The following is a 10,103-nucleotide window of genomic DNA, read 5'->3' on the forward strand; positions in this document are numbered from 1 at the left end:
CATAGGATAGAAAATATTGTTTTTTGAAAACTTATTTATGGGTAAATTCCACATCCAGCAGAAGAGCAGTTTCAGACACTTCTACCAAGAACTACAGCAATATGGCACCACCATAAAACATGAATGAGACAATAACTAATTGTTTGACAAATATTTTATATGAATTTGTAACACCTTTTGTTAGTATTTATTTTTCCTTTCATTATCCTTAGGTTTTACTTTGTCTATGTAGCCCTGGCACAAAGGGTTGTGTGTATAGAATGATGCAAAGATGTGATGAAACTTTATTTGGTCCCTCGCAGCTTACGAGGGCGGAGCAAGGACCTGTGGCAAAGACACAAGTGAAGGAAACGAGGAGAGGTAATGGGATGCACCCTCACTTTATAGTTTAGCCTCTTTGTAGTCGTTATGCATCTATGTGGTATGGTGCCTTTTAGTTGCTTTGTGTCTTTGCAGCTGTTTTGCATGTCTAGTCATTTCAGCCTCTGTAGCACAAGTGATGCTGCTCTTTAAGGAAGTTGTCAAGGTTGAGTTTGAACTACAGCTGAATGTTCACCCATTTAACTTTCACTTTAGTGCACTGTCAAAACTGACTTCGCTAGGCATAGCATATGTATGCGAGAGAGTTGATACTTTCCACCACAGCATATAATTAAGTACAATTTTTAGTGCAACAAAGTGAAATATGCAATTATCTCATTCTGTAACGGGACATCCTGCATGAGAAATTTTGGCACTTGCCAATACTTTTGACAGGACAAGAATACAATTGTAAGCCAAACTTCAGAAGCAGCCTAGAGAACGTTTAACACAGGTACACGAGCAGTAGTCTTCACATGGCCAGTTTAATTTAGTTTCAATTCATTTACCATGCTGGTAATTAAAGTACTAATCAGTTTGTGATACTGGTCAGTCTATAAGCAGCCGTGTTAGTAGGCATGTAAATCTAAACCAGCGAAGACATTTTCTCCCGTTCAAGAAAGTCAACCTCGTAGAAGTCCTTCTCCCTCCAGACAGGTTGTCACCCTAGCTCTTAGACCTAAACTGTTTAACTTGCATCTTTACCAAGAGCTAGCATAGCCTCATAAAGTAGACATTCTTAGACATGTCAGCAGAGCTCAACTAGACAATATGAGGCTTCAGCATCAAACATCTACCAGCTGGCTGAGGGCTTCACTGCTCATCTAAAAGCAAACTACCTAATCTGAGATTATGTTCCCTCCAATCCTGCCGGGGAGAAAAAAAAACTACTACATTATAAATGTATCATGAAATAATCCCTTCCATCTGTATTCAGTAAATTACTATAGGCCCTTTGTGACCAATGAATCAAGTGATATTGTATTTATTGCATTTTATTGGAAAGCAGATCATCGTTTAACAAAGACAGTTAAAGACCGTTTCAAGTCATTTACTGTACATTCAAGGATTGATGGAATGTTTCTAAAAAAAAGGAATGAGCGGAAGAATCACTTCAGACTAGACATGGACCTCAGCAGAGCGCAGATCCTAGTACAGTATGATGAGTAGGGGAATGTGAGGACTAAAAACAGAAGTTCTTTTAACCTCTAGGCTATGAAAGAAAACTGAGGCAAAGGTGTCACTGTGAGGACCGCTGCAGGTCCAGAGTGCTCAGTAGAGCCAGCTGGAGGCACAGCTAGAGTAGCTGCACAGCTCGTCTTGTTTGAACCACAGGGAGATCTCCTTGTTGGCACTCTCCACCGAGTCACTGCCGTGGATAATGTTCCTGTGGGAAAGGGCAACAAGTGAGGAAGAGCAATAAGAATCCACAGTTCAGTCCAAATAAATAAAAGTTATCAGGCTCCATTACCAGCCCTTCAATTCTTTTCACTGGAACATTTTATATATAAAAAATGTTAAACTATAAAAGAACTACAGCTAGTATAGAACACTGCGGAGTATTAACTGTTAGCAGGGTAGATGGTCACATTATCCCACTGCAGCTTTTAGAATGGATTTTATATTTCACAGCACTTTCCTTTGGTCCCAGAAAAGTGCATCTGTTCTTATGCCTCTAAACTGGAACTCACTGCCTCTGGCCTTTATTAGAAAGCAACCACTTTATAGATAGATATCCATGTATACATTTGGAGTAATGTTAGTTAAAGTTTAAAGTCATTGGTGTTTACATCCTTATTACCAATTGGCTTAAAAATCAAAAGGTTATTTTATTAATTGTTTATGCGTCTTTATGTGAAGTCGTTTGGGTTATACGCTTGTGTGAAAGGTGCGTTGTTTGCTCTAATCTTCCTCAGTAAACTCACTTGCTGACGTCGATGCAGAAGTCTCCTCGGATGGTTCCGGGCTTGGAATCAGCGGGGTTGGTCTCACCCAGCATCACCCTGCCTGTCTTCACTGCACCCTTACCCTCCCACACCTGGAATACAAAGGAAGAGGGATGAACACAGCTGCCTTGCTCCTCAGTAGCCGGGTTTATTAGAGTAAAATGATTCTGTAGTTGACAATATTTTAAGACTTGACATTTCAGCAGATGCCATAATTGTTTTTACAAATCCACATTTCTCCTATTCAGTCTAGTCTTCTAGAATGACATGATTTTAATATTGTAGTAGATTAATGCCATTTAACGAAGCGCTTCAGGTCTAATGTCAACCAACTGGAGTCCTTTTCTTCCAAGTGGAAGTGAAAGAAGTTGATTCCCAAAGCAAAAAATTTAAACATTATGGCCATTCCTACAGTTCTCCAGCCATGGCTTCAGTATGTACATGTAGCTACAACAGAAACTCTAAAAACTAAACCCGTCTGATAATCTGAAACTAGAGCTAGCAAATGCACTCTAGAAAAATTAAAAATCATTCGAACCATGTCCAGTAGTCTATAGAATTAAAAACACATTAGGAATGAACAGTGTTTGCAGTTGAGCTCCTCTGCTGTGGAATAACCCTTTTGTAGTAGAGCCCTTTGTAACGATGGTTGTTAAGTGCTATATAAATAAACTGGTGGGTATTATTTTCCATAACAGCCAGCAGGATTTAGGTCCCATAACTCATCTAGTGGGTTTAAGCCTTTCACTCAGTCTATACAATCTGTTTTCTCTCTTACCATGGCAACCACCGGACCAGAGGTCATGTACTTGATGAGGGTGGGAAAGAACGGCCGGTCCTTCAGGTCGATGTAGTGCTGCATCAGGAGGTCCTCAGAGGCCTGCATCAGGGATACAATGGATACTGACTTTATTATTAAGCAGACATGTGAAATCAATGCATTTAATATGGATTTTTGTATCCATGTGGTAAAGATCGTTTCAACAAGTTAATTTATTTGGTCACAGGGTGCTGCCAACTCACTTTCCAAAGCACAGCAAATCCTGTCCCATGTTTTCACACACGGAGGCTACTGTTGCACGGTATACAGAGACTATAAAAGTATTGTGATAGGCTGCCGTACTTTAAGGACAGTATTTTAATAAGAGCCGTATTTATGAGTTGCACTAAGGTGACAGCGAGCGCTCCATTTCCAGGCTTCCACTCCCTGCAGGCATAGTGGCCACGTTTCTCTCATATGCACGCTGCAAAATATGCAACTGCTGAGGGTCATGAGTCACGCTTATATTGATGAAGGTACAACAAGGATCTGTGGTCTGAACCAGGATGACAAAATCTTGTTAATAATCCCTAAAATATTTGAACAGCTCAGACAATTTATTTATCATAGATACAAGATAGGTACAGTGAAAGTCTCATGCTGTTACAACAGCTTGTGGTACTGCTGTTCAACCCTGAAAGGATTTAACCTCCTTTCTATAAGCAGCAGTGTGACATGTGAAGGAGATGGAGAAATGTGTCTGTAAAGAGATGATCTGAAGAGTTTCTACAGTCCAGGGTTGGTACAACACCACAACTTGTTTTATAGCTTATTTTCACATCGGCCACTGCCTTGCATTGACCAATTATAAAAAAAAAAATGATTAGTACAAGAATTGTACAATTGTGGCCACAGTCATGCTGCGAGAGACAATGAGATTTCATGAACAAATGCTGAACTTTAATATTCATGAACTATTCCCATTCCTCCTTTTTAGACCATTTTGAGCCCTCATGAAGTCACTCAGGCACCACAGCTCTGCACACCGGTGACTTCAAGCCTGTGAAGGTCGAGTGTTTAGGCTTCAGGGTGGAGATTGGGCCATAGAAGGTCAATTGTGCATGCCCGTCTCTACCATTAGGGAGGAGTGCTCTATGCACAATAAAACCCACAGACTAACATGTCCTAGATAGTCATGACATAGCTTTCAGGTTACTGCTACAGTGATGTCCCATCACGATTTCATCAATAACCTTAATGCACTGAACAAGCCTGAGGCAGATCCTCCTCCCAAGTACCACACCCTGCATTTTCACAGCTGGCATCACGTGGTCTTTACAATCCACTCAAACGTTAAGGCTGAAGTCACAAGAGTTAAATAACCAGAAATCCTGTAAGCAGAGCTCAGACAATCTGATAGTGCCAGAATATAAATTAGTTCTATGTCAGAGTAAAGTCAGAAGACATTTTGGTAACTTGCGATATGGATTTGCCTTCAACATCATGACCAAGCAAAACGCATGAAAATACAACTGGCAGCTCTATATTCAATAATCAGTCCAGCTTTCTCAGAAAGCCTGTCCAGACTGTACCTGGCTCCCATATTCATTTCTGACTGCAGCACTACAGACATCAGGATTTCATTTGAGTTTTATAATTTACCTCAGTTATCCATAAGACTTTTGTAAGAGTTAGTTTACCTTCTTGCATAAGGAAGGGTTATAAACATGGTAAAGCAGCATCCTGCAGATCAGGAGACTTCAACTCTGTGATAATCTTTACTAAAGGTCAGGAATAGACAAGGCTAATCAGCTCATAGGATGTCTTAACTCTGCCTCACACCATCATGTGCATATACAGTAGATGGTTAAAAATACTAACTGATGAAAGAAGCCAACGCAACCACATATTCATCAAAGCCTTATAGATAAATAATTGTTTACTTACATGAACCATCTTCATTGCCACAAGTTTGTAGCCTTTCATCTCGAACCTCTTCAGGACTTCTCCAACGATGCCCCTTTGTACACCATCAGGCTTGATGGCAATGAATGTGCGCTCCTTCTGCTCAGCCATGATTCTGAAACAAAGAATCAAAGACAAAGTGATTAAGGGAAACAAAGTACAACCCGCAGGAGGAAAAAGTGTTACTCACGCCTCTTTGTTGCATTTGGCACAGTCAGTGGTGGGGCCGGCCGCAGAGGGCCCCGACCCCATTGCAGTGAACACATAAACTACACACCACTCCGAGTGGATCTGAAAGTGATCACCTAAACTGGATTATGGTGACTTTGACAGTCAGCCCCGCCCAGAGTAAAGACTTTGCATACATATATACACACACACACACACACATACATACATACATACATACATACATACATACACACACACACACACAACTGCAGACAGACTGGGATCCCAAAGCACCACTACAGCAGGCTGATCCCACAAGACACTCCGTCAAGTCCATCTTCTTGCTTTTGAAGAACTGTCACGAAGGTGCATACATACGAGACAAAGGGACACGTATGCAAAAAGACTATATGATTCCCTGCTTATGCCTTTACAGCGGTTTCAAACTAACACCCCTCCATTTAAACACTTGCTGACCAAGCATTCTTTCCTTATTCTCCTTGCCAGTAAAAGATCGTTTCTAGATCAAATTGAGGCATAGCTACATTAGCATATCATGTAGCATCATAAATCATGTCCTGACAGGTTCGCACGCTAAAGCATAAGGAGAAAAAAAAAAAATAAAAAAAAAAAAAAAATCACAGCAGCTTTATTGGCGTTCTGAAAAGCATTTGTGCGCCACGTACAAGAGAAGGCAACTATACTTTAGCAGCGTCAGCTCACTGACTGCTCACTGAAATGCCGGCTGCATTTGACAGCTGGTCTTAACCCGGGTCTACATCAGCTCGAGCCGAAGAAGAGTTTCATCCACCTGAACACACAGCTCATTACTGGACACCGCTAAAACGCCGAAACAGACAATTGATTTAGTCACAAGGCGAGTGGAACAGGCAGTTGTGAGGAGAAGGCAGGACAGGCCCAAGCCTTCACAGCCACATGGTCTTTTGTTCGCGCTGATGCGGAACATCACTTCAATGTCAGGGCAGCGGCACGGCCCCACTGCCAGGCCCGCACAACAATACAACAGCTTCAGCTATTAATGGGAGTCTACAATCACAGTATTAGCAAGAACTTTAAATGTGTTAAATGCAAGTCACTTACATCGCACACTTGCGGTCAAATCCGACTTCTATAAGCCACTAGCTTCAAACTCGGCTTAGCATAAAAACAACATAAGTAATCGGACATATTTCTATTGACGCAGACGTAACAAAAGAGGAACATATTCTCACATTACCTTGACAGTGAATTGCAGGTGTAGTGGACTGTTGCTGTACCTCCGGCTGGGGTTGACGTGAGAGAAGACCGACAGTGAGCGAGCAGAGGGGTTTTATGCTGAAGGGCGGAGACTGGTGCTACGGCAACACACGTGGGCTAAAAATATAAAGAGCCGTTTGCATTGTAGTCATGTTAATTATCTGCGATGCCTGTGAATCGGCGGAAAATGCTGCAATGGAAGGGTCAAGCAAGGCTGCATCTGCAAGGACATAGTTGATTTCACCCAACAAAGACCATCTTACAGGAGTATTGGGGGCATAATGAGTCTACATTGTACAGTTTTGGGTGGAATGCCAAGACACAAGATGTAGGTCTGTGTGATCTAAAACTCCGCCCCACTTCATTATGCCATCAACAGACACACGTATGCAGCCTAAATTGAATAAACAACCTAAACTGGTACCAAAGGAGGACAATAGCACAACATTATATTGACCAACACCAAAATAAAATGTTAATAGAGCGTAGGTAGTCTGGTCTTTGGGCATTTTAACCCGGAATGGTATAAAGATGATTTTTACACCACATAAGCCAAATGTGCCATAGAACAACAGATCCAAAATCCGCAAAAATGCCCTTTGGGGAAAATGTTTTATGATTGTTTGAATATTTTGAACATTTATGCATGTTTTTGTATGGAAAAAAGTAAGGATTTTATGGCGACTTTTGACGGTTCATTCACCTTCATTGTAGAAAATGCAAAATCTAAGTTGCTGAAAATTGTTACTTTACTATGAACTATAATAGTCATTACCGCATTACCTCTGGTATAAGCACAAACTCCCCACCCCTACCCCCTGGCAATGGTAGAGTCCCCTCAAAATTGTGTGCTAAGGGCAAAAAATATAAATAAAAAAAGGTATAAGTTTACTTTTAATTAACTACTGAAATACGATTTCTTCATTAGTGTCAACATTGTCTTTATCGTCAAGGGTAACCTCCTGGGCATTTTGACAACTTTCTCCTCTGCAGTCTCCACAGGCTGTTACACATTTCAGGCCATGTTTACGACAAGAGCAACTGTTATTGCCACATGGATTTCTGGCAGAAAGTTTACATTTACATCTGACAAACTTCAGTAAGCTCTCTGGTGCTGCATCCAAGTCTGTCAGGACTGGTGTTAGTATGGTATCAGCAAGTTTCCAACACCATTGCATCGGATCCAGGTTATTGCTTGTGAGCTTCAACCAAAGTATGACTTGCAAATGAACCCGCAAACTGTGAAAATATGCTGCTCTTTCTGTAGGGGGAAGCTTCTGTGGATCAATTGGTGTTTTGCTTGTCGACACCATCTCCATGTATTTAGCGTACCTTAGACTAAAGAATCATCTGCTCTGCCTCCATATAAGATAACATATAACCGGATACCAGCTTTGCCAATCTATTCAACTGTTGCCTCAGGATTGGTCATCAAGAAGGATATCTGCTGCAATTCTTCTGATTGTTTTATCTTCTTCAAAAGACTGGTTTTGCCATGCCCATATGTTGCAGAGGTGGTGTCACAACCACTACATGAATGGATGAACAGGAGATGGGATGTAACTACTTTGCCAGCTTTGTTAAGGTCTTGAATTTTCAACACCTTCAAACCATTCTTTGATCTCTTTGCCTCTGAATGGAAGTATATATCAGCCATATTCTGGTTCCAGTGGTACATCAAGAGGACAAGTACATCCGTGTCATCTGCTACTACACTTACTTCCCTTCCTTGTCTTGCAAATTGAAGGGCACATTCCACTATCATTGTGTCAGTATCTCCAGTACTGTTGTATACGATCTGAAGCAAGCATCCAAGCATCGACTCAGCAACGCGATGAACTGACTTTTGTTCTTTTCATTCGAGAGAAAGGTTTGCTGGTCATCGTGAGCCTTTGTAGATTCACTAAGCTGAATATCTGCATATGTTTTTCCAACTCTTCGCTGGTGCTCGTGATCTTTGATTGACGGACCCTGTTCGTAGCCATCAAACACGATGCAACAGTCGCCATACCTTGCATGCACATATTTGGCATATTGTATCGTTATGTCTTTGTATGTCACCTTCTTCTGCCATTTCACTCTATCAATAAGGGCCCCGCCATCAAGAACATGCATAGCTTGCACCTTTTCCGCACACGGTTGCACACTATTTCCTAGGGATTTAGCTAGTTGTGCCTTTATAGTTGTACGTATTAAATTGTCCTTGAATAGTGAAGTTGGCATTGTTGTAAGCTCATAGCCAAAGTATGGAGCCATGTAGCAGGCGTTAAAACAGATGATTTGGGTGGATATGAACTTTCTGTTTTTCAACCTGGATTCCTGGATACAGATGATCTAAAGATCGAACTTGATCACTTATTTTAATAGATGCTTCGACGATGCTCACATTGTCAAGCTTCTTCTGGATGTGTGCCCCAACCTCCTCTGTTTTGTCGCAGTTTACGCCATCACCATCAGATGCCGTTAAACCAGAAGATAAGGACCGTAGTCTTGGCTCATTCAAATCAAATGGCTCGTGTTGGTTGAACCATTCTTGAATGTTGTGCAGGGATTTTGCTGAGTTGCAGGTTGTGATCACTGTAATGTAACTGTAATGTAACTGTAATGAACCTTTCAAGTTCAGTGACACTCATCAACCTAATAATAACTGATAATAATGACCTAAAAGGATTTGTTGTCAGTGTGTAAGAAGCATTTTACTGTTATATCAGTTAGTCAAAGATCTACATAAATGTAGTTTATGTAATTTCATCTATTTCTTTAAAAATAATTTGACCTGTATGGAGGTCATCACAAGCCAAGATAGTTCATTTAATATTCCAAGTATTCATTAAATATCTTGTTTTTGATTACCACAAATCATTATTTTAATTCCCGCTTTCTTAATGTATGAACTAAAATGTTTTTTGTATTACTACATCAGGTTTACACACACGGGTCATTGTAAAGTGTGATAACAATAAAAAAAAGACATAATATAATAATAATGTTGTTAAAAATAGTTATTTTAGCAGTGGATTGGACCAAACAACATATTTAATATTTGAAATCTTTATTTGTCACTTTGTCACACTCACACATAACATACATCATACAGCCGATAACACTGAGAGATATTGAACTGTTAGTGTATCTGTATTTTAACTGTATTGAACTGTGGTGAATGTATAACATGAATGAATAAAAGAAAAGAAAACTGATTAAATAAAAACATATGGGTACAGCGCAAACTGCCATCTCAGTGCATACATGCCTCACAGATGACGCTCCCATGTTTGTGGTCCTTGCACACGGGGCTGTTGCACCTTTTCAGTCTTTGGCAGCTAAAAGGTCAAAATCTGCAGCTTATGGCTTTCATGGTATGAGCTACTAATCAAAAAGTCACTGGGCATTGCATGACATTAATGGAAACAACCTTAATGCAGCCTGTAATATAGACCAAGAACTGCATCTCTTACGTAAAGCATAATATCCGCCTCACTCACTTCACTCAATGTAGACTAATGGAGTTTATCTGAGCCTGACTTCCCAGTGAGAACATACCACACACACACACACACACACACACACACACACACACACACACACACACACACACACACACACACACACACACACACACACACACACACACACACACACAC

General features: G+C 40.7%; 1 protein-coding gene across 1 annotated transcript; it reads right to left on the reverse strand.

Moving 5' to 3' along the window:
• Positions 1-1,339: 1,339 nt before the first annotated feature.
• nme2a (NME/NM23 nucleoside diphosphate kinase 2a) lies at positions 1,340-6,591 on the reverse strand. The gene is made up of 5 exons (XM_029456513.1): positions 6,440-6,591; positions 5,014-5,146; positions 3,085-3,186; positions 2,286-2,398; positions 1,340-1,747 (listed from the first exon to the last, which is right to left on the reverse strand). Exons 2-5 carry the CDS (start codon positions 5,140-5,142, stop codon positions 1,633-1,635), a joined length of 459 nt encoding a protein of 152 aa, XP_029312373.1. The 5' UTR covers positions 5,143-5,146; positions 6,440-6,591; the 3' UTR covers positions 1,340-1,632.
• Positions 6,592-10,103: the final 3,512 nt, after the last annotated feature.

This window comes from Cottoperca gobio, chromosome 19, assembly GCF_900634415.1.
Source record: "Cottoperca gobio chromosome 19, fCotGob3.1, whole genome shotgun sequence".
Classification (NCBI taxonomy): domain Eukaryota; kingdom Metazoa; phylum Chordata; class Actinopteri; order Perciformes; family Bovichtidae; genus Cottoperca; species Cottoperca gobio.

Bases quoted from the DNA above. Each gene is read 5' to 3' on its own strand.
- nme2a (XM_029456513.1), bottom strand. From the start codon at position 5,142: ATGGCTGAGCAGAAGGAGCGCACATTCATTGCCATCAAGCCTGATGGT. The intron at 3,187-5,013 runs GTAAGTAAACAA...TCCCTGATGCAG, and splicing joins TGGCAATGAAGATGGTTCAT to GCCTCTGAGGACCTCCTGAT. The intron at 2,399-3,084 runs GTAAGAGAGAAA...TTTGTATTCCAG, and splicing joins CTGGTCCGGTGGTTGCCATG to GTGTGGGAGGGTAAGGGTGC.